Source organism: Ambystoma mexicanum, chromosome 11 (assembly GCF_040938575.1).
Source record: "Ambystoma mexicanum isolate Mex_15411 chromosome 11, UKY_AmexF1_1, whole genome shotgun sequence".
Taxonomy (NCBI): Eukaryota; Metazoa; Chordata; class Amphibia; order Caudata; family Ambystomatidae; genus Ambystoma; species Ambystoma mexicanum.
In genome coordinates this window covers 1,259,206,743-1,259,231,727 of record NC_090934.1, presented here as the reverse complement: position 1 = coordinate 1,259,231,727, position 24,985 = coordinate 1,259,206,743, and the positions used below count along the sequence as shown (strand labels likewise).

General features: G+C 48.6%; 1 protein-coding gene across 4 annotated transcripts in view; it reads left to right on the top strand.

Annotated features, from left to right (window-relative positions):
* Positions 1 to 24,256, top strand: part of CPEB1 (cytoplasmic polyadenylation element binding protein 1) — a 517,982-nt gene extending 493,726 nt beyond the window's left edge. For 2 of the 4 annotated variants that reach the window (XM_069624702.1, XM_069624701.1), the window contains exons 11-12: positions 10,401 to 10,481; positions 22,733 to 24,256. In XM_069624702.1, the coding sequence (XP_069480803.1) occupies positions 10,401 to 10,481; positions 22,733 to 22,843 (192 nt within the window). In that variant the 3' untranslated portion in view covers positions 22,844 to 24,256. The remainder of the gene's footprint in view (positions 1 to 10,400; positions 10,482 to 22,732) is intronic. The other 2 variants (XM_069624700.1, XM_069624703.1) reach the window with 1 other exon arrangement.
* The last annotated feature ends 729 nt before the right edge of the window (positions 24,257 to 24,985 follow it).

Below are 24,985 nucleotides of genomic sequence, written 5' to 3'. Positions count from 1 at the left end.
ACCTTGACAGACAGCACCACAGCCATGTATTACCCAAACAGGGGGCATACACTCCAGGGCTATCCAAGATGTACCAGAACATCTGGATGTGGGCATTCAAACACCAGATGTTCCCAGCAAACTCAACCTTCTAGTGGACCTGCTCAGCAGAGATTTCCCACTACCCATAGAGTATGAATGGCGACTAGGCCTCTAGGTATCCATTTTATTTGAGTTACCCTAAACTCATCGATATCATAAAAATAGCTATTCAAACACTATTGCAAAAGAGTAACAATCGTTAACTGAATTATGCTAAAAACTCCACACCAACCAGTGACCATATGTATCAAAGAACATTCATTTAATACCCATTCAAAACAATAACATTCATAATTGTGCAAAACGAAATACAATCTCTATCATATGCTCTAAAATAGGAAAAGAAAGTCTATCCCATAGACTATTGGATGCTGACCAGTATTTTTAGTCATTAAGTGTCAAATACATTCTGGATATGGTATAGATTGTCAATTTGATTTCAGTATATTCAATTGCCACATTCTTTTGTTGTTTAGTATATGTAACCCAAGTAGTAATCTACTCCTAGATGGTGCAGTGACTATGGTAATGTCGACTCAAGTTTCGGGTTACTGATTGGTTGATAATTTCCAACCAGTGCACCTCATCAGGACATGTAGATATAAAAATACACTTATTAACAAAGTAACTCCATTTGGTGTGTAATTGAATTTGATTAACAGGTGTTCCACTTTGTTGTATCTTCTGTATTGCACGCTCCGTCTCCTCTATTAATGAATTGCAGAGAAGGAAGGGAAAGAGGAAGAAAACAAAGACGAACAAGTGTATGAATCCAATGTCTCTAAAAACACATTCTGCAACGTGTTGGGGAGAATTCTCATAAATAGCTGATTTCCCTTACCCAAAGAGTCCCCCAGCAGCTCTGCTGGATTTCTAGGATTTATTTCTTCCACCTGGCAAGAGTGTGAACCTTTTTCCCACTCTTGGATGTGTTTTGCTGTGTGTATTTTTACGGTTTGTGTGATCTTGGGCACTGGAGCCTCAACTATTCCATGTGCACCACTTTTTGCGTTACACATCACCTTCAGTGCAGTGACAGAGTTGTCTTTGAGACTTCCCATTGACTTCATTTTTCTGGGGCTGACTCCTGTCCCCCAGAAACGTGTAAAGTTGCCATTAACTTTATATAGTCACTTTGAACCACAGACCCAGTACACCCCATCTTACATGGAATATTGGAAAGGGTTAGCTCTTATCCCCTTTTTGTCTGTGCCTCTTTGAGCCTTGTTTCGCTCCCTTAACACGAAGACTTGGCTGGTGGCAGTGGTAACTACCCTAACATTTCTGCCGCGATTATCTCTTATATAAACGTAGTATTGTTCCAGGCTATTATAGTAGCCTCGAACATAAACCCGCTTGACCAAATACATTTTATTTTGACTGCAGCTGGGTTTAGTCACCATTTCTTTTTGATAGTCTTGTGTTTTACTCTACGCGCCAAACCGGAAATGATTCCTTTGTTCGCTGTCTTTTCGCAGGCTTCTGCACAGAAGCCCTCCTTAAAGCGCCTGATGGTCTAGGTGGGCAGGATGTGAGGGAGGGTTCTACAGACCCCTGCCATGGGTTGCCTTGGTAACCCAAGTAGCACTCTTATCTGATTGGTTAAGGGGACTGGCCTTGCCAGGCCAGCCACCCTGCTGTGTGATAGACGGCCAGGCTGTATGAATGGGGAAAGCTGCATAAAAAGCTGGTCTCTGGAAGAGCAGAGTTGCCACTGGAACGAAAGAACCGAGGAACTGGAAGACCCCTACCACGACTGAACCACCCGGTGAAGCCCTGCTGCAGGGCCGCATCTCCAAATCAGACGGAAGATCCTCCAGGAAACTTCTTCCCTTGAGCTGGTGGGACCAACCAGTTTGTGCAAACTGCAAGCTAGGACCCCTCCTCTGTTCGAATTCGCTGTACAGAGCTACATTGGGCTGGATAGCCAGGAAGGTCGGGCACTGCTTGGGTTTTAAGGAGCACACCTTTTATTCGTTGATTTTCTCTGCTGCTGGTTTCTTCCCTGGGTGGCGCAGGACCCTCCAATCTTCCTACTTCGTGTCGACAGTCGCTTCAGGAACCGTGAGCCTGCAGGAACCACCAGGAACGTCCGCCTCAGCTACAGCTCCCTCTGTTTTAAGGTACTGTGCAAATCCAGTAGTCTGTTTCGGTCCGCCGCTGTGAAAGTGTTTGAAATCCTTCTCCAATCCGAGGGCTTGTCCTTCTCTTCTCTTTGGTCTAACTTTTCTATCGACCAACCTCGTCCGGAATCTGTGCCATGAACTTTACAGCAAACTACATTGATCCTATTATCTTGAGCAAAAGACTTTTGTCCTATTGACTTTGGCCCTAAGGCTTTTCTATCTGATTTTAACCTTGTAGTCTCTTGTTCTACTGCCCTGATTACTTACCTGTTGGGTGTTGCCTAATTTCTAATAAGTTTGTCTTTACCTCCCTTTTAAATTGCCGGAGTGCCATTTTACTCCCACTTGATTTGTGAGCTTAACTTGTCTGGAATTTAAGGAAAGTGGTGTGGTGTATTGGTGATTGTGATTTTTGACTTGCTTAGACTAGTGAAATTTTATACAACTGAGTAAATATATAATCTTTTACTTAGAAACCTTGCGTCAGTGTTTGCCTGAACCATAGTAATTGCTGTCCCTTTAACTCCTTGTACTGCTCACTTACTCTTAAGATAAGTCTGGCTGCTCCACTACTGCTACCACTATAACTGTGTAGTACAGGCTTGTACCAAAGGTGAAATTGTAGTGTCACTTGTAGTCTTAATTGTGTAGTGTTCCCAAAGGGTACTACATATAATTCTGCCTAACACAATGTACACCACATTTTGAAAAACCCTAAACTTATGCTTTGCCTATTGAAGCCACAACACATTTGGGGCTTCCTCTAAAGCCCTTCAGGTAACAAACAAAAAAATAATTCTGATTTCTTATTTGGGAAGGGTTGTATTAATCCCCACTACCAACCCAAATGAGGGGAAACAACCCGGCACGCACATGCACTGAAACAATTATAGGGTTAACACCAATTAGTCTCTATCTAATGTCTCCTATTTCCATATTAACCCAGTGTTGGATTGTTGAAACATAATGACTAATTTATAGCTTACCTCTAGCTACTATCAAGCAAAATTGCGCCAGATTCTTGAATTATTTCATGTGAGCAATAGTGACTGATTGCACATTCTTGGACGTCACTGGTACCTCAGAGGGAAGGGTCAGGGCGATATCTCCTTCTATTGGATTCCTGAGAACCTGTGTCAATATTGTTCTTGTATCTGCTGTAGAATGATACAAGAGGCAGTGTTGATTGTAAGGCCTCACCCAATCCATCCTAATATCTACCTTGTTGCCAAAGAGGTTACAGGACTTCTATCGACGTAGTTATAATTACCTCTAACCCACATCCTGCATACATGCCAACATTCTGTGACCAAAAATCTGTAGGAATCTTAAAGTTTCAAAAATAGTCAGCCGAGGAGGTAATGATAGGAATAGGGCGCGTCAGCAGCCCATTGTCATTGAATGAGCCCGCCGCCGCGGGTGCATCCAATGACAATGAGTCGCCTGCCTCGCCTTCTGCCATCACGCCAGCTCGGGGGAGCCCTTGAAAGACTCACCGGAGTTGACGTGGTGGGGGCTAATGGCGCCTTTTGTGAAAGGCACTCGCGGCGGAGGGGCGCCCTTAGCCCACCGCCGTGGGCGCCTTTTACATCAAAGGCCTGCATGCTGCGCCTTCTCCCGCTACGCCAGCTCGGGGAAGTCCTTGAAAGACTCCCCCCGAGTTGGCGTGGTGGGGGGCTAATGGCGCCTTTTGCCAAAGGCACCTGCGGCAGAGGGGCGCTTTTAGCCCACCGCCGTGGGTGCCTTTGGCATTAAAAGCCTGCATGCCATGCCTTCTCCCGCTACGCCAGCTCGAGGAAGTCCTTGAAAGACTCCCCCGAGCTGGCGTGGGCAAAAAAGTGTCAAAAAATCGGTAGGCGGTAGGACTGCTTAAAAAGCGGTATCCTACCGCCTAAATCGGTAGGGTTGGCAAGTATGCATCCTGTCAGTGAGCAGGTCTGGCTTCCCTGTGAAATGAAAAATGCCTGGACGCTGCCTTGTTGGTCTGGATCAGTACAAAGTATCAGACATAGCCTCTTGTACACGCTATTCTCTGTTTTTGCCACCTGAATGAAGACAAACGCATAAATCGTTAAGTGTCTCGTTTGGAACCCTCTGCAACTACAGCCACAATTCGGCTCGCAAGCACTGATTTGATACTTATTTTGTTCGACCTCCGCCGGCAGTTGACGGCATCGCCCAGCGGCTGCTCAGGGAGTCAGCAAACTAGTTGCTGGCATCGGGAACTGCACACACGTGGCGCTGCCGCAGCGCATAGTCAGCGGTACGTAGCCCAGGTCTTGTCACCTCTCCATTAGTATCTGACCCCCTCAGCTAAAAATTGCCTTACTCGTGGTCTTCCCGTACCTTTCAAAGACAGCAAAGCCAATTGCTGACCTGAGAGTACATCCTCACCCGAGAACCAGGTTTTCACCACCCATACAAAGCCACAAATTCAGACGGCCCAACTTGCTGTTTTTTTTTTTTCCCGCGGATTGAAGCTCTGTCTGCCATAGACTTCTGAGCCTAGCAACCGGGCTCTGCAGTCATCGGGCATCCAGCCATTAACAAGTATGGTGTTTAATGAATTTCCTGAAACTGTCTCGATCGTAAAACGAGAGGGGCCAATACCAGCGTCCTATGTATATTGTCACTCTATTGGAACATTCTTTCAGAGCCACGACCTTATTTGCTAATTTCCTATATAAGGATAGACTCATACAAACGGAGCAAGGCTTACCAACACTGTGTATTCCCTAAGGCGAGAGGCCACAACAATGAAGGGGGGAGGGCTAACATCCTTAGTATATTGTACCATGTTCCCTTAGTTTCTCATAGCCACAGCTGCATTTGCTAAACAGAAGAATCGCCAAACCAGCCCCAAGGTTGATCCCGTGATACAAGGCAAGCAAATGACGCCAATACAATTGCCTTCATACAATGTGCATGCTTTGATCTGAGTTCTATACATCATTATAACAAGACCTGTGCCCCAATGTCCTTGTCTCATATTTGTTTGTAATATTAATTGTACTGTCATCTATCCATGGCCAGGTCCTCTTAGTATCTGGCCAAGCTATGAGGCCAAGCAGCCATTTGGATGTTATAGCAGTATAGGCCACTGAATGTCTCATTCAGGCCGATTATGTGTTTTTAATCTGAAAATCCAATGTTGCTCCAGTCTATTCAGTCTGTGTTGCATGACGTATTGGTTGGTATCCTGGGACAATTGGTCTATTACTGTCCAATGCAGGTCGTCTTCGGTATGGTTTTCCGAACAGTGCACCATTGTGGCAGCCATATATTTTGTCCCAAAACGTGATCTGTGTTCACTAATGCGAATGGAAACTTTTTGTGTGTTCATTCAGACCTATAGTAACTTGCATGGACAACAGATCACATAAATTACATTACAAGAGACAGTTTGTGAACTGGCGGAGTTGCCAATTAAAAGTCCCATGGTTAAACCTGGTGGTTTTAGAGGTTATCGGACACACTACATTTACCACATGGATAACGACCCACCAATCCTTCTTTTTAATGCCTCCAGTCAAAATTGATTCCAATAGGTTGTAACCTGGATTGTACCAGGCGGTCACGCAGATTCTTAGATCTTTTTAAGGCAAATGGAGGGAGGCCATTGGTGCACCCTGTGCTGGTAACCAGGTTCCAGTGCCTCTCAATTCGTTTTTTTAATCTGGACCGTTAGGGGTGAGAAGGTGGTCACACACCAGGCGGACTGTCTCCATATTGTTCTCACAAGATGTTCCTGTGGTGTCCATCGTGCCCTTTTTGCTGATCTCTTCACCAGTTTGCGGGGGTATCCTCTATCCCGGAGTCCATTGCCCAGAATGTTCGCATGTCTTTCATTGTCTGCCAAGTTGGTCCAATTACGCCAAAGGCAAATTATCCTTTTGGGAATGAGGGTGTTGGCTGGAGTACTCCAATAAGGTGCTACAGTCGGTCTACTTTCTGTACAAGGATGTGTATATGTGACCTTGCTGGTGTGAAATTATCACATCCAAAAAAGGAAGCTGTATGTGATCCGAATGGCCTGTGAAGATCAAATTGGAATTGCACTCATTGAGCCAACCCAGGAAGGCATCTAGATCTTTGCTGCCTTTCCAAATGGAAAAAATGTTATCAATATACCATTTCCAGTTGGAAACGTATTGTCCAAAAGGGTTGCTATAGACAAACTGGTCTTCAAAGGCAAGCCCCCATGACAGTACCCTGTTTTTGGATGTAAATATCGTCCAAAAATTAAATTTATTGCACAGGGCAATTTTCAACAGGCTCGATATAAAATCTGTTGGTATATCATGTGGTATAGGCCGACTATTCAACTTGCGTTTTACACATGGCAGCGCCTCCTTCTGCGTTATATTCGTGTATAGAGAGGTGATGTCTAATGTAACCAAAAGGTTAGTCACCCTCTATTGGCAGTACCTCATAATGGTTGATTGTGGCCATAGTGTCTTTTAAGAAGAATGGAAAATCTTGCGCTAGTTGGTGGATGATCTTTTCTATATATTTACCAACCGGTTCCAATATAGAACCACATAATGAAAATATAGGCCTTCGAGAAGGATCAATGCAATTCTTGTGCACTTTCTGTAGCGCATATATTGTGGGTATCCTACGTTCCCTTGGACTCAAAAAACATGACTCTTCTGTTAGGAAGCCTGCCTCTCTGCCTTGTGTGCATAGATCTTGTAGAGTTGTCATGATCTTGTAGAGTCTTGTATGACTCTACATGATCTTGTAGAGTCAGTCGGGTCAGAGCAAACTTTTTCATAATGATTGGTATTGCTGATCAGGGCATACACCATATTTTCATATCCTTGTCTCTCCCCCACTATTCCCCTGCCTTTTGTCTGCTGATTTTATAACTGTATTTTCAGCTAACAATTTTAAGGCTTGGTGTTCTTCCCAAGAGAGGTTTTGTCTATACTGTGAGGCCATAGGATAGTTCATAATCTCAGGTACAGCTTTGAGTATCATCCAAGGTAATATCTGGGGGAACTCGTTGATCCCTGGTGTCAACGAGGATTTTGGTTTTAGGCCTGTTATGGACTGATTGATCTTATCCAGTTTCTCCATGAAATAAGCCCCAAGTCTGATGGTTCTGAAGAACCTGCTTAATTCACTTTCCAAGTTGTTGATGGAATTGTCTGCAGTTGGAACAAAGCTCAACCCTTCTTTAGGACCCCTTCTGCAGGGGTGAGTGGATGTTTGGAAAGATTGAATACTGCTGTTTCACTGTGTATTATCAGGGATAGCCCTGTTGTCTCGTGTGAAACGTTTGTAGCTTTCCCACTGCACCAGGTACCAGTCACGATGATATTGGTGGCCCCCATGTAAGCCCCCCCATGAAGTTGCCCTGCCCATACATGTCTCAGGACAGAGGGTAAGCACTACACCAGTGCCCACAAACTCAGAACTTGGCGGCCTGACTCCTGAGGTCAGAGTTAAGACACCTTCAACTCCCTCAGATGCATGGATCTACTTAGGGAAGCTAGGAAACCTAACGCCCGGTAGTACTATTCCAGTAAGTGGAAACGCTTTGTCATCTGGTGCAATACCAAGGGCATCAACCCGATTGACTGCTCTCCTACCCACATTATGTTGTACCGGACACACTTGGTAGATTCAGGACTGGTTTTTAATTCCCTAAAGGTTCACCTAGCTGCTCTCAGCCTACACTATGTCGCAACAGAAGGTGTCGTGGTGGAAAATATCTGTTAAGGGCTTTATGGAAGGGGTTAAGAGAATTCATCCCCCCGTTTCTAAACCAGCTCCTAGATGGGATAGAAATGTGGCATTGACCAGACTCATGGGGTCTCCCTTTGACCCAATGTATAAAGCAAGTCTAAAAGACCTTACTTAGAAGACGGCCTTCCTAGTGGCTATCACATCTATTAGAAGGGTTAGTGAACTTCAGGCCCTTTCAGCTCTAGACCATTTTTTAGTCCACGGGGATAAGGTGGTTCTGCGCACTCATCCCCGATTTGCACCTAAATTCTTTTGGAAGTTCCATGTGAACCAATCAGTTGAACTACCCACTTACTTCCAGAATCCCACTAGCATGACCGAAAGAAGCCTAGACAAACTAGATGTGCGCAGGGCTGTCATGTTTTACCTGGAAAGAACGAAACCACTGAGGAAGACAAAACTAGTTTTTCATTTCAGTGGCAGATGGTAGAGAAGGGGATCCTGTCTCTAAATCAGCTATCTCAAGGTGGATTGTCAAATGCATCACACTGTTATACCCTTGCTTAGAGAACTGCCCTTCAAACCTAGATGACACTCTAGTTGGAGCACTGGGGCTTCCATAGCATTTATTGCAAATGTTCCCCTGGAGTTCATTTGCAAAGTTGCAACCTGGAGTTCTGTACACACCTTTACAAAACACGATGTCTAGACCCACATTCTAGATCTGATTCTCAGGTGGGACAGGCAGTATGAAGACATCTTTTCACTACTGTTGCTTCTCACAACCCATCTCCAACTCCGGGTACTGCTCGCTAGTCTTTTGTAAGCAGATTGACGAGCATCAGAAGACATGCATTACTCCCTGTAATAGCATTTGATTGTATCTGCTTAGATTCACATGCGCCCACCCTGCCTCCCCGCTCGGGAGGATGGAACATGGTCATCTTACTACTTTCTATCTTTATGTACTCCCTCACAATAGCCCTGGGCCCCCTGATGGCAGAAAAAATACAATCGGCGGGACCTACGCGCGTGAAGGGTTTTGGGTACCCTAATGTCACGATAGGGATGGTGTTACATGCCTATGCCGACATCCCCTTTTGGTCCCCGAAAGACGAGATGCAATACTCCGCGTTTACCACTGGATGTCGGACCATAGGCACAGCATGTGAATCTAATCAGATCAATCATCAGAAATGCAATTACGGTGCGTAATGCGTTTTTATATATACTGAGGATTCCTGGCCTGACGTTATATTCATGAGCATTTGAATCCATGCCAGACCTATGCTGGTGAACAATTGTTACAGGTAAGTAACTTGTTCCTTGGTTGCCATCACATTGGTTAGGCATGTAGGCGAGATTCAGGCTTTTGCCTGAAAACATCCCTACTTGCTTTTCCACAGGTCCAAGTGGTACTGTGCACTAACCATTCCTTTATGCCTAAGGTTCATTTGTTGCTTCACCTCAATGAACCAGTAGTGTTGCCAGTCACCTTCAACGCTCTACTACATAGATGTGGTGTGAGCTTTGAACTTTTAAATCTCCTGCATGAAGTTGTTCTGGAAGACCTCTCGGTTCCAAATTAATTGCCTGGTGTCTTTCCTCCTGCATAGCTTGTCAACTGGCCAATGGCTGCCAGAACAGCGTTCCTCTGGTGGTCCCCCTTCTAGACCTTTGCAGTGCTGAGACCTAGAGATCTCTTCACATTTTTGCATGGTTTTACTTCCGCTGGATTCCATGGAAGAGTCCAGGGTCGTCCAGGCAGTTCTGCGTAACCTGTTTGCATAGGGAGTGTCTTGTGGTAAGTGTTTCTACAAGGCTCTTACCTCTGCCCGTTATGGCCATATGGTACTGCGTCTTAATCTATTCGTACAGCCTGTGAATCTATGAAGTCTCCAATGATGGAGAAGGGAGAAGTTTACCTGTAACTCCTGTTCTTGAGCATTCATATCTTTCCTAGATTGATTTGCGACCTGCCAGCCTTCCCTGCTTTGCTATATCGTGGCTCTTATTGCCACTACATGCGTTAGGTGAAATCTGAAGATGGCCTCTAGGAGTGGAGTTAACTGCGCCTTTTCTATTGGTTGTGGGCCAAATGTGTCCCAAAATGACTACGGGAACACTAACGTGACTTTTCAAGGTTAAAAATAACCTGCTGTTACGGAGGATTCCCAGCTTGTTTGACTTTTCATCCATGTGAATGATCTAAGAAAGGTACCAATACTGGAGAACAGGAGTTATAGGTGAGCAATGTATTCCTTTGTTTTATGGAGTGTGCACACATTGAGATCCCCTCACCCTCCTTTCCCGGCCCGCCCCTGAAACAGACTTGGAGCAATCTGATCTAATGATTGGTTCTTGGCGAGTAAGAAGTGCTACATATGTAAAGAATTTGGGTAGGATTTGAGGGACTTCTGCTTGGCTAGAAGCATCCTCTGGTGTATTGGCCAAGTGTTTCTATTTGATTTTGATTCTTTTTTTTTTTTTTATATATAGGTACAAATTGACCCCTACTTAGAAGATTCTGTGTGCCAGGTCTGCAATGCCCAGCCCGGTCCTTTCTTCTGTCGAGACCAGGTAAAAGCAGCCAAGCGTTCACCCACGAGAATCATCAGGTTTTTTAACAAGATTGTGCACCTCTCCTGGTGTTCCACTTGCCACATGTTATTTACTTCATACCAAAATGTACGGTAGCTCTATTGATGAGCATGCAACAATGGCACTGTTCGTTATTTAAACCAATGTGGGCCTGTTTTCAAATTTGGAATAGTTGTATTTAGGATACCGGTAATGTTCCTGAGTGGGGTGGGCCTTTGGCTTTGTGTAGGTTTGTAAATGGTATATTACTTTTGCCGTCCAATTAGTAGTTGGGCTTCTTTTCTTAATGGACCAGGTGCACAAAACTCATTGGCCAAACCACCGCTGTTAGCTGACCCATACCAGATTTACCCCACCATCTCCTGCATGGAAGTTGTAGATTTTGGTCTTCTAGCTGCAGGTCTCCAATCCCCCTACTTGGCAGCCTACCCACTTTCCTGGGCTTATGCTCTGAGGGTCACAGCCAGGAGTGGCTTGAAGCCCTACAGCAAGAGGGAAGGTCTTTTCGCCAGGATTCATACTGTGGGAGCATTCACACACTCCAGATGTTTTCGGGTGGGCTTGGATTCCATGATTTGTAGTTCAAAACTTCTGTAGAGGCAAATGTTGCAGACAGACTACAGAGGACTGCTCACCAGGCCTTTGCCCTACAGTACCTCACACAGGATTTTGCACGGACAACCGACTGGGACAGTTTACCGTTGAGCCTTGCTAGCTCCTAATTTCCATGCTGCAGTTAATGTTCGTGTTAGAAGTGTGTCAGAAAGGACTCATCTAACGCAAATTTCAGAACCCTTCCTCCGTCAGCCATGTCCTACCAACAGACTAACACTAGTTAGTTTGGAGGCGCACTGCTGGGCTCCACACAGTGGCATGGAGATGCTGGTCCCCGTTATAACCCCCAGCCCAATGAAGTGTTAGCTACAGGGCCCTTGTTTGGAGGGATGGGGGAGGAGAGCAGGGGGAGGGGGCAATCCCTCAGAACAGACAGCTGATCAGTGTTTTATCAGGAGTGTTGTGTGCCTTTCAGAGTGCTCCTTTCGAGAAATAAAATACAGCATGGTGCTGTCTATTTCTTGAAAGGAGCACCCAGGAAAAGTCTGGGCTTGCTGTAACGGTGCCAATAAACCATCTGCTCTCCTATGGCAAGCACTGCCTTTGGGTTAGTTTCGTCAGGTGTCTCCCTTTACAAGTGCGCTGCAGATAAAGGAAACTCGGTGCAGAGTGTCCAAGCTGTTTGATTTATCCACAGCACCCTTATGAAAGGGAGGCAGACGCTGTAACCTCGTACCTCTCCAGTCCCCTTAATATATGGTTATGGACTCCTGTGGTTTACAGTGGTTGTGAAATGTTAGGGTAATGGGTCCAACACGATTGGGAGGGGCGGGGGGGGTTAAAGAGGGCAGGGCCAAGACGAGAGGCTGAGCTAGGTGATAAGAGACCCAGAATGAGCCCGGGGGAGAAAGATTAGAAGGAAAACATGGATGCCAGGGAGTAAGACTGTCGGACAGCATAGAATAAACAGAGCAGGAGGAGGGTAAAAGGGTGTTTAAGTAATGGAGACGCTCTCAGTATGGGACGGGGAGATGAAATGGTTTGTGCGGCTGAGCTGAAATGAGAAGGGAGGAATGGGGCGGAGCAGACGGAAAATAAGATTGGGAGGGATAACTGAGTGGTAGAGTCAGGGAATGGGGAGAGATCTTGGAGGTGATAAGAGAAGATTGAAAGATGAGACAATAGGGAAATGAGACACTAAGACCGAAGGGAAAGATTGGTTCAGGAGCCGAGTGGAAACGGCTGTAAGGAGAATGGTGGACACAAATGGAGAATAAGGAGCCTATAGACGCAATGAGAATTTTACTGAGTCAACAGACTAAACTGGTGCAGTGTCAGATAAATCGGACAAACTGAGGTAGAGTAGAGACTGAATCTGAGGAGAGTGGGAAGTCTGTAGAGAGAGCAATGAGACTGAATTTTAGTGGATGATGCAAGTTGTAAGGCAAGAGATTGGCAGTCTGGTCCCAAGAGTAAGATTGGGAGACGGGACCGATGTAGCTGAGGAAGAGACATCAGAGTTAAAACTGGGATGGACTGTGTAAGGAGGAAGTGATACAGAAGGGCTTAACAGGCACACTTGTGCTCACTTACTGCAAAACTCTTATTCTGATGCTTGTTAATCAGCATGTGATTCTAAACGGATCATATAACCCAACATCCAGTTGTCACCGCAGAGTATTGCATCTTGCCTTTCAAGAATTGAAAGGGGACGTCAAGGGCGCATGCCTGTAACACTTAACATGACGTGTAGTGTACCCAAAATCCCTCACACATTGAGGTCCCTCAGATTGTTTTTTTCTGCCCAGTGTACTGGTCGCCTTATGCGCAGCTCTTCCAGAGACATTGCTATTGTTATACTTATCAACCTTTGGTCGTGTTATAATATATTCTCCAGCATGGGGTCTGGCATGGATTCACATGCTCATGAATACTCCCCGTCGGGCTGGGAATCCTCGGTAAAGAAAAAATGTTTCCTAACCAATCACTGGTCTCTGGGTCATACTGCCCCCAGCCAATGACTGCCCTCTACCTAAGCCCCTCCTCTGGCAGCCATATTCAGATTTTTACCGCACATTAAAGTGTTAGGAGTCTTCGTGCTACAGCTCTTGCGCTTTTACTGCATTTTCCTCTATTTCGGCCAATCGACCCAAAAGCTCAATCGATCCATCATCTTGTCTAACGGGGACCCGTTTTTTCAGAGCTCCTACGAGCCCTCAAGGGCGACTTTTTTCGCCAAGGTCACTTCTTGGAGGATTCCAGAAGAGTCTTGGAGGTCTACACTGCGTGGACATGGCCGAGGATAAAGGAGACTCCACGCCTTTGTTCAGGATCTGCCCGGGCTGCGGGCCCATCTTTCTGGATGATGGGCCCTCCCTGTGCCTTTATTGCCTACATTCAGACTGCTCGCACGTGGAAGGAGGCCTGTGTGGTCTGCAAGGACATGGTGTCACACACCATGAAGGACCGTCACAAGCGGCTTGCCGTGTGACTGCAGACGAAGACCCCGGCGGCTGGTGAGCCCCGGCAGCATGCTTTTCCCAAGAGAATCTGAGCAGTCTTCTAAGACGTGAGATGCTGCAGCCAGCCTGGGCGCAGCATCGCCAACGCTCGGGCTCAGAGAAGAAAAGGCAGTCGGACCACCCGGGTAGGCTTCTGGAGAAGGCCCGGTCGACTCAGATGTGGAAAGCCAAGGGGGAGGGAAGTGTTGACCCCCCCACCCCCGCCCACAGTGAAGGCCTCAGACACACCCAAGGTCATGAAGGCCAGGTTCACCAGGCTAAGGCATCTATTGAGAGAGTGGTGGCGTCCCTGGCGAAGGCCGCAGATGCGGACCCAGTGGCGACGACCCCCAAGAAGAGTTTACCCGGCCCACTCGGAGGGAATCCTCTTTCGAGCCTATGCATTCGGCACCGCTGAAGTTTTTATCATGGAAGACAGTGTTTTTTTTGTGGCCATCACCTCTGCATGATGAATGGGGGAGATTCAGGCCCTCATGTAAACCACCTTATTTGACATTCCACAAGACGAGGGTGGTGCTGTGGATGCACCCCTCTTTCATGCCCAAAGAGCTGTCGGGCTTGATCTCAACGAGCCCTTGCTGTTACCCGTTTTCTTCCCGTCTACTTCATCGCCGGCTGAGAGGACTCTGCACTCGCTGGATGTGGCTAGAGTGCTGAAGTTCTACGTGGGCCGCACAAAGTGTTTTCAGAAGATGTCACAGTGGTTTGTGAAGGTTGGCACTGTGAACCAAGAAGGCCCTCCCCAAGGCTTCCATTTCCAGGTGGCTCTCATTGTCACTGGTTGGCAAACCGACTGTTGCCTGGCCATCTTGAGAGCCCATTCAACCAGAGTGATCGCTGTACTACATTGTTTCTGTCTGGTGTGCCCCTGCTGGACATCTGCAGGGCTGCTATGTGGAGATCGATGCACACCTTCACAAGATTCTACTGCGTCGGCTGGTATTCCAGGGAGGAGTCCAGAGTCGGCCAAGCAGTGCTGCGCAACCTGTCACTTGAAGGTGAGCCTGGTGAGGAGGTAAGAGACGCTTAATGTTGAGCCTTGCCACCTCCCATGGTTGTGCACGTGTACTGCTATGTATTCTTTATTCATGAGCATGCAAATCCATGCCAGACCCCGTGCTGGGGAAGGAACAAGTGACTTACCTGTAACGGTTCTCCAGCATGGGATCCTGTCTCTAAATCGGCCATCTCAAGGTGGATTGTCAACTGCATCACACTGTCTCTTGCTAAGAGAACTGCCCTTCAAGCCTAGAGCGCATTCTACTCGAGGCACTGGGGCTTCCATATCATTCATTGCAAATGTTCCCCTAGTGTCCATTTGCAAAGCTGCAACCTGGAGTTCTGTACTCTCCTTTACAAAACACTATTGCCTAGACACTCATTCTGGGTCCGATTCTCAGGTTGGACAAGCAGTAGGAAAACATCTTTTCACTAATGTGCCTTCTCACATCCCACCTCCAACTCCGGGTACTGCTAGCTAGTCTATGCACAGCATGTGATTTTAAGCAGATTAACAAGCATCAGAAGACCTGCATTACTTACCGTAAAAGCATTTCTGATTGTATCTGCTTAGATTCACATGCACCCACCCTTCCTCCTTGCTTGAATGGAAGGAACATAGACGTCTTACTACTTTCTTACCTGTACTCACTCACAATGGTCATAGGCTCCCTCACGGCAGACAAAATACAATCGGAGGAACCTCTGACGCATTAGGGATTTTGGGTACGCTACACGTCATGGATGGTGTATAGGCACGCCCATGTCGACGTCTCCTTTTTGATTCTCGAAAGACGAGATGCAATACTCTGCAGTGACCACTGGATGTCGGGCTATATGCACAGCATGTGAATCTAAGCGGATACAATCAAATACTTTTACGGTAAGTAATGCAGGTCTGGTCTGGCATGGATTCCCATGCAAACTCTCCCGCCTACCCCTCTGCGGCTCTTCTACATGCTACCAAATCTGAAGATGGCTGCCAGAGGGGCATAGCTAGAAGGCAGTCATTGGCTGGGGGCAGTATGACCCAGAGCTCAGTGATTGGTTGTTTGGAGAAAGACAGTTCAGAAATGAAACTGATTTTTTCTTTACCGAGTATTCCCTTCTGACGGGGAATATTAATGAGCATGTGAATACATGACAGACCCATGCTGGAGAACAAGTTACAAGTAAGAACTTTTAAACTGAATATTTACCCTGCAGACTTGTGAACAGTCTATTGTATTTTGTGTCCGATTCCATGCTAATAAAACTATTGTGGGTTTATTAGCAGTCTTATAATACAGGACACATGCAATGTCCATTATAAAAGCATTGAAATTTCTTAGTGGTTGTCACATCACAACTGACCTGTAATCAGAAAATGACATCATAACCACTTTGTAATATATTCCACTTCAGTTGTGACCTCATGCCTGCTGCTCGAGCCAGAGCAGAACTCCAAGCTGCACTGTGACAAGCTCACTGGAATAATTTACGAGATACATGGCAGACCTTAATTGACAAGGAAAGATTTTTAGTAAATGTTAATTTGTGTACTGCTAGAGTTTAAACGTGAAAACATCTGTTTCTCCAGCATGGGGTCTGGCATGGATTCACATGCTCATGAATATTCCCCGTCAGGCTGGGAATCCTCGGTAAAGAAAAATCGTTATCAGTTTCGTTTCTGATCTGTCTTTCGTAGTAGTAACCAATCACGGATCTCTGCGTCATACTGACCACAGCCAATGACTGCCATCTTCCTAAGCCCTGCCTCTGGCAGCCATCTTCAGATTTTTACCGCACGTTCAAGTGTTGGGATCCTCGTGCTATTGCTTTCGAGCTTTAGTGCTTTTTTCGCGTTTTTTGCTAGGAAAATTTTCTCTTTCGGTCAAAAGAGCCTCAAGCTCCACCGTTTCTTTAGCCGATCAACGGGGACCCGTGTCGGATTCTTCTACGCCCCTCAAGGGTGAAGACTTCGTCGAACCACACTTTTGGAGGACTCCAGAAGTTTCTCAGGCCCATCTCGATCATGGCCCAGGAGAAGGGAAGCTCGACGCCCGGAAAGCTGTTCAGGGTCTGCCCTGGATGCCAGCTTCAGAATGTCTGAGGACGAACACTCCCTTTGCCTCTACTGCCTGCATGAGGACAAGACGCACGTGGAGAAGGACTGTGCGTTTTGCGGCAATGTCGGACCGGACCATGAAGGACCGCCATCTGCGTCTCGCCAACTGGCTGGAAGGGAAGAGCCCGTCGGGCGAGAAGAAGTCAGAGCGGTCTTCTAAGACCTTTGAGGGCGCCCCGGCGACGGGGGTCCAACAGAAGGCCAAGCACCACGAGTCCGCTGGCACCGGGAGCGCCGAACGGTCGGGCTCTACGGGCGCCAGGCAGGGCGCATCCTCCCCGGCACCATCAACCACGAGCCAACGCTTTGGCTCGGGTAAGAGGAAGGCCGAGCACCCAGCGAAGCTCCTGGAGAGACCCCGGTCGAGCTCGAAGGCCCCATCGGAGGGGGAGCGAGGTGGTGACCCTCCCCCCAAGGAGAAGGCGGTGAGCGCACCTAAGGTGGTGAAAGCCTTAATCCACCCGGCCAAGGCCTCTATCGAGACAGTCGCGGCGGGCCTGGCTCAGCCTGTGGAGGCTACACCAGTGGTGGCGACCTCGGGGCCCAGAGTCTCCCTGCCACCGCGGAGGGAGTCCTCTTTCATGCCCATCGACAGGACCCCGTGAAACCTCTGACGGAGAAGAAAAAGGGGGGGCAGGAGGTCGTCGTGGATTCGGCCTCAACCTCTGAGGAGGAGCTGATCGAAGTCTTAAGCCACAGCGTTGGCGTGGAAGACGACCAGCCCGTCGTCAGGGACCCCGATTTAGGAGACGACGAGAACATCGAGGGTGCCGACGGGGCTCCTGACCGCCCGTCGGAATCCCCTATACCAGTGCAGCAAGACAACTTGGCGGCCATTTTTTTGGCTATACAGTCCTTATGCTCGGAGATAAGGACGAGATTGCCGTTAACACCAACGGAGGAACCTCTCCCGACGGGGGACCCGGAGCCAGGCCCTTCTGGGAGCCCTCCTCCTAAGAGAAGGATTCATCCTCCACCTCCTTTTCAATCATCGCGCCCTGCTCAGCCCTCCTCCCCGTCCATGACCCGTGGGATGATACAGGGACTGACACGGCCGCGACTGGCACAGACGACGTTTACGAGGATCTCCCGTCACCTCCTCCCCAGGCTTCCCCGCCCAACGACATTGGATCGTTTCATGCCATGATCGCCAGGGCATCCAAGCTTTTCCAGCTCTGCCCGGAAGAGAAGGAAGGTTTCCTTTATCAACAGCGCGAGACCAAGAGGAAGACCGTCCTCGCTGTACCTCTACTGGACGATATCTGGGATGAGGGTCTCGCCCTCAAGAACCCATCCACAACGCCTGCGAGAAGGGATCGGTTCGAGAAGTACCGGGTCCCGGACGTGGCCCCCTTGTGCCTTCGGGCACAGCCAACCCCGGACTCGGTCGTCTCCGCGACGGCCAGGAAGAAAGCGGGGGGGCCTCGGCCTCTACGTCAACCTCCCTGCCAGACGGCGAGGGAAAGAAATTGGACACGATGGGACGCAGGGTCATCTCATCGGCAGCCGACGATTAAGGCTGCCAACGCCTTGGCTATCGTAGCCCGCTACGACGGAGTTGTGGTACAAAATCGCCCCCCTGCTGGACTTCTTACCAGACGACAAGAGGGCGGAGGCCCTACAGATCTTGCAGGAAGGAGAAGTGGCGTCGGATCACGCCATTACGATAGCGACGGACATCGCTGACACTGGATTTCGCCAGTTGGGCAACGGCGTGTGCCTTAGACGGCGTGGATGGCTCAAGACAACTGACTTCCGTCGGGATGTGCAGACCAGAGTCTTGGACATGCCGTTCGACGGGAGCAACCTGTTTGGGAAAACAGTGGACGATTCCCTACAAGCCATCAAGACGGCACGGGCTCTCGGTGTTCTCCAGCAACGGCGGCCATCCTTTCGGAGCGGCGGAGGCAAGCAGGGTGCCTCCAAAGGTTCCGGCGGCGGATTTTCCACCTATCGTCAAGCGGCCCGTTCATCGTCACAGGAAGCCTACAGGGGACGAGGCAAGTCGGGCAGACCCCGCCGTCGTCGCCAAGGAGGATAAGGCGGCAAAGCCTTGTCTAAGCAGGACTGAACCGGCCGTGGGGTCGGACCCCCACCGAAGCACCCCGGTGGGAGGCCGGCTGGCGAGCTTCGTCGGCGTGTGGGAGTCCATCTCCACCGACCGTTGGGTGCTGGATGCCCTGGCCCAGGGTCACGCGCTCGAGTTTCTGAAGTGTCTGCGCGTCCCCACCCCCCGTCCCCCCCCCCGTGGCCAGGAAGGAACATCACGTCCCTCAACTTCTCTTGGAGGTAAAGGCGATGCTCAAGAAAGGTGCCATCAAGCTCGTCCCAGAGAGGCTTCGGGGCTCCGGAGTTTACTCAAGATACTTCCTCGTGAAGAAGACGGGAGGATGGCGTCCCATCCTGGACCTACGACGACTGAACAAATTCATCAAGGAACAGAAGTTCCGGATGGTCACACTCCAGCACGTCCTGGGTCAACTGGAGGAGGGCGATTTCCTGTCGTCGTTGGATTTGGAGGATGCTTACTGCCATATCCCCTTCCTAAAGGGACACCGAAAGTTTCTAAGATTCGTGGTCCAAGGGCGTCACTACCAGTTCAGAGCCCTTCCCTTCGGATTGAGGTGGGCACCCAGGGTGTTCACCAAGTGCCTCGCACCGGTGGTGGCGCGGCTGCGCCTGGAGGGGATCCACATCTACCCCTACCTGGACGACTGGCTCATCCGAGCAAAGACAAAGGAGCTCGCCGCGGAACACATGGCGAGGACCGTCCAACTACTCACGGACCTGGGATTCTCCATAAACTACGCCAAGTCCCACCTGGTGCCCGCACAAGACGCACTGTTTCTGGGAGCGAAGCTCGACACGGTGGCACTTCTGGCCTCTCCGTCGGAGGAAAGGACAAGGGCCATCTTGGGCAAGGTGCAGCGGATGCTGGTTGCGGACGCGGCCAGGGTGAGGTCCATCAAGTCCCTCATCGGAATGATGTCTTCTTGCATTTAGCTCATCCACCTGTGCAGGCTTCGGATGCGCCCGTTACAGGAGTTCCTGGACGCTCGCTGATTCCAGACTACGGGCAGCTTCGAGGACAGGATCACACTCGAGAGCTTCCGACGAGCGATCCGGTGGTGGGGCACCCGCGGGCATCTGACGGCGGGCATGGACTTCCAGACCCCGGGCCACCAGGAGACAGTGACCACGGATGCCTCCCTGGAAGGGTGGGGAGCGCACACCGAAAATCTGCACGCGAGGGGCCTCTGGCTGCCGACGGAGAAGTCCCTCCATATCAACGTCCTGGAACTCCGTGCAGTGTTTTGGGCCCTCGGGTCCTTTCTTCCGTCCCTCAAGGGCAAGGTGGTGAGGATCTTCACCGACAACACCACCACCATGTTCTACATCAGGAAACAGGGCGGTACCAGATCCCCAGCCCTGTCCAAGGAGGCTCAGGATCTGTGGCATTGGGCCGTCGCCCAAGGGATGTTTCTGGTGCCGTTTCATATGGCAGGGATAAAAAACCCCATCGCCGACTCGCTCAGCAGAGAGCTGCGCTCGTGCCACGAGTGGGAACTACGACGGGATCTAGTGGACCGCCTCTTCCGACGGTGGGCACACCCCACGATCTGTTCGCGAAGGCGACAAACTCCAAGTGCCGGAGGTTCGCCAGCAGGTTTCCCCAGCTGAGGAGCATGGGCGATGCTTTCTCGTTCCCCTGGGAGGGCCTGTTCCTATATGCGTTCCCTCCATTGCCGCTGCTGATCCAGCTCAAGAGGCCACGGTGCAGGATGATCCTCGTCGCACCTGCGTGGCCGAGGCAGATATGGTTCCCGGACCTTCTGGACTTGTCAGCGCCCCCATCAATCAAGCTGCCAGTGGACTCGGATCTTCTCTCCAGGGAAGGAGGCGCCATCCTCCATCATGACCCGAAGTCGCTGAACTTGCAGGCCTGGCTCCTGCAGCGTTAGAGTTTGGAGGTTACAACATACCGGCCGACTGCAGAGCTTCTTGCAAAGGCCCGGGCGTCCTCAACTCTTAAATGCTACGGACACAAATGGAAGAGGTTCTCTGTCTGGTGCCACGCACAGAAGATTACCCCTCTACGGATTATGGCTCCTCGAGTACTGCCGTACCTGCTGGCCAAGGCTGGACTGGCGCACGCTTCCATCAAGATTCATCTTGCTGCGATCTCCCAAAACACCAGAACCACGGGACGGACGTCTTTGTGGTCTCATCGTCTGGTGAAAGAATTCATGAAGGGACTTTTAAGATCGTTCCCGCCGGTGAAGGCCCCGGCGTGGGAGCTCAACGTGGTGCTGACCAAGCTCATGGGACCTCAGTTCGAGCCTCTGCACTCGGCTCCGTTGAAGTTCTTGTCGTGAAAACAGCGTTTCTTGTGGCCATCACCTCCGCACGACGGGTGGGAGAGATCCAGGCCCTTTCCTGCAAGCCCCCGTACTTGACTTTTCACGACACAAGGGTAGTGCTCAGGACGCACCCCTCCTTCATGCCCAAGGTGCCGTCGGACTTCCATCTCAACGAACCCTTGGTGTTGCCTGTTTTCTTCCCGTCGCCTTCGTCGCCGGCTGAAAGGACTTTGCACTCGCTGGATGTGGCTAGAGCGCTGAAGTTCTACGTGGACTGCACGAAGAGTTTTCGGAAGACGTCACAACTTTTTGTGAACTTTGGACCTGTCCATCAGGGAAAGGCTCTCTCGAAGGCTTCCATTTCCAGATGGCTCTCCGGCTGTATCATGTACTGTCATCGGTTGGCAAACCGACCGCTGCCTGGACGTCCGAGAGCCCATTCCACCAGAGTGATCGCAGCTACCACAGCGTTCCTATCTGGTGTACCCTTGCTGGACATCGGCAGGGCTGCTACGTGGAGGTCGACGCGCACCTTCACGAAATTCTACTGAGTCGATCGGGATTCCATTGAGGAGTCCAGGGTCGGCCAAGCAGTGCTGCGCAACCTGTTCGCCTAAGGTGAGCCTGGTGAGGAGGTAAGAATTGCTTAATGTTGAGTTTTGGATGTAATGCTTAATGTTGAGCCTTTGCCACCTCCCGTGGTTGTGCATGTGTGTACTGCTATGTATTCTTTTATTCATGAGCATGTGAATCCATGCCAGACCCCATGCTGGAGAAGGAACAAGTAACTGTTCTCCAGCATGGGTCTGACATGGATTCACATGCGAACCCTCCCGCCTACCCCTCTGCGGCTCTTCACTTGGTCATACTGCCACTTCACGTGCTACCAAATCTGAAGATTGCTGCCAGAGGCGGGGTTTAGGGAGATGGCAGTCATTGGCTGTGGTCAGTATGACGCAGAGATCAGTGATTGGTTACTACTACGAAAGACAGATCAGAAACGAAACTGATACTGATTTTTCTTTACCGAGGACGGGGAATATTCATGAGCATGTGAATCCATGCCAGACCCATGCTGGAGAACAACAGTTACAGGTAAGTAACTTGTTCCTTATCCTTATTTTAAAGCACAAACCATGTTTTTACTGTATTTCATCAAACAGTTTAAACTATTTTTCTGCAACAAATAAAGCTACTTAACTTTTAAAAATAAAAAAAAACTCCTCCATTGATAATATGGAGTAGCAAATTGAAGATCTTACTTTAGATTAAGCAAGATGCCAGGAAATAGAGCAGTGTGGCCATGTATCATAAGTAACAAAATACCCCCTCCTACTTGATGTAAATCAGGATTTTGCAGGTCACCTCGGAGTGATACTTTTAAAGGAATTCTTTGGCCCATTCCACTGTTTGGTAATGCTCTTCATTGACTTTCAAGATCCTTATAACTTAAAAGTAGCAGTGTACTTTATCCCAAAACATCCTCCTATGTAAAGACTTGGACTAGAAAATGTGTTTAGTAGCGGTGGCCTGAAGTATGATATAACACTGGAAATGGTGCCTCTATACATCTCCTAAAGGGACTTTGAAGAGATTTTTAAAAAAGTTGTACTGAAGCATTTTTTATTTTGTAGTGCCTATGGGAAGTTGTATTGTGGGTCTTAACCAATATTCTGTCTTCCCCAGGTGTGCTTTAAGTACTTCTGCCGCTCCTGTTGGCACTGGCAACACTCCATGGAGATTCTGCGTCACCATCGACCCCTCATGCGCAACCAGAAGAGCCGTGACTCCAGTTAAGATGTACGCTGCATTAGCACTGCAAGAACTAAGAGTGAAGCTGCAGCGGTTACGCAGGAAAGTTGCGGTTACCTGCCAAATGGAAAGCACTTCCCGGTGGAGAATCTGGATTGGGAATGTGCTTTGTAAGGACTTACTGGAAATCTAGAGGAAGAAATCACCTTTTGCACTTGCTGGTCTTTTTTATTGTTTTCTGCACTAATGCACAGTGAATTGTCGGTGTTTTTTAGGTTTGAACGGGTAGGGGAATGGGATAACAACCCCACCCTAAAGGTTCTCGCAGTTCCCAGACGTTGGTCTAGTTCTTGTTGATGCCAAGCAAGAAAGGCCTTGTTTCACAAGATGTTACTGTAGGTTGCAGATGCCTTCAGCAGAAGTTTTTTTTATTTATTAGAAGGCGCTTTTTTTACATTCCTTGCAATACTGATGGTAAAAATGCAGGTTCCATTGACCCCCAAGTTTTGCAGTTTGCCATACGGTGCCTTCCAAATTTATTTAACTCCCATCTGAACTGCATAAACTGAGTGTTCAGCTGGTTTTTTTACTGGAACAACTAAGGGAGACTCTGTTCTTCATTTAAAACAAATCATAAGTCACATTTTACGCTCTAAAAGGTTTTTACCAGTTCCTTTTTACACTCTTAAAACGGTTTTTAAGTCGTTTGGAAAAACGAGAGTTTTTTTTCTTTTGTTTCTGGCAGCTTTTAACATGATTGCAAGTTTCATTTTTGTCTGGGGGCTGCCGGCATAGAAGAGGGATGTCTTTCTCTTTTTTTTTTTGTTGTAAAACTGAGATCTGTTTGCAACCAGAGGATAAGATTTTTTTGTTTTGGATTTGACTGGACCAGATAATTGACAGCCGAGTGCCGCTGTAAATAGTTTTAAAGTTTGTTGCACTTTTTTAATTTGCACTGGAAGGGTGTTTGAGGTTTTTAATCACAGGCACAAGACTTAATTTTTTTCTTGCGGTGAAGGAGGTGAAAGGATGTTCCCTTTGTGGGGCATTATGGGTTCAGAAAAACCCTATTAAACTAGAGGGGTTGAATCTGCCTCTGATTTTTGTCTTGGGGGAATTGTCAACAGTGCAGCAGACTGGAGCTGAAGTGCTCTGTGCGCCTCAGCTTGAGGTATTAATTTTTAAACTGTTAATTTTTACTTTCCCCCTGAATTAGAAGCTGTGTGCCAAAGAGGTTGTATGATCATTTTTGTTCCTGCCCCCTTCCTTCCCTCCCGCTGAGCTGTTGCCTTGATGCCTACCCTAGCTGCTCTAACTGTGGGGTTAAAACTTACTTTCTGTTGTGAAGCTATGTGTCTCTACCTCATTGTAGTTATGCAGGCACGGCTGCAGTTACTTACAGGTGTGGAGTAAGCTGTGGTGTTATGTTTGGCACATAATAAACACGTTGAAGCAGTATACCCGGGTCTGTTTTTTTGGGGGGGGGTTTTGTATCTTATGCTACTGACTTGTTCACTTTGCCCTCGTGTTTATATTCCTAGGTTTCGAATGAACACCTTTGCTGTACAAATCCCTAGGTCAGAATGGGTGTTATTGCTTTGCTTGCTTGCCCCTTCAACTGGTCTCTTATGCAAATTTGATCAACGGTTCAGATTGAAGGAGTAGCAGAGTGTAATCCTAGAACCCTCCCCTTATGTAGCTCCTGCCATCATATCCCAACAGCAGTACACTGTTTTTTTGGTAACTTTTTATTGGTTTTTACAACAGAGAAAATTCATTTCCCAACCTCCCTCTCACCCTTGCAGGCAGCTTCACCATGACCTTGATCCATTACCTCCATAGACCACTCGCCGACGTTATTGGTGTTGTAACAAAAAAAGCTCCCAGCTTTTCCCCACCCCCTCTCCACTGGGGGTAGTCTGATGTCTTAAGAAAAACCAGTTTCCTCCCAATCCCTCGCGAAGGACTGGATACTGTTATTCGTAGCGTACGTTGCCCACTCAAGTGCCACAATTTCCCAAAGATTCTGCAACAAGTCCTGCAAGAAGGGAACCTCCTTACTCTTCCACCTCTGTGCTATTACTGTCATAGCTGCAATTGTGAGGAGAGGATCACCCTTGCTCCCCCCCCCCCCCCCCCGAGACCTAGGTTCCCCTGTCATGATGCCCCCCAACTCCCAGGAGAACC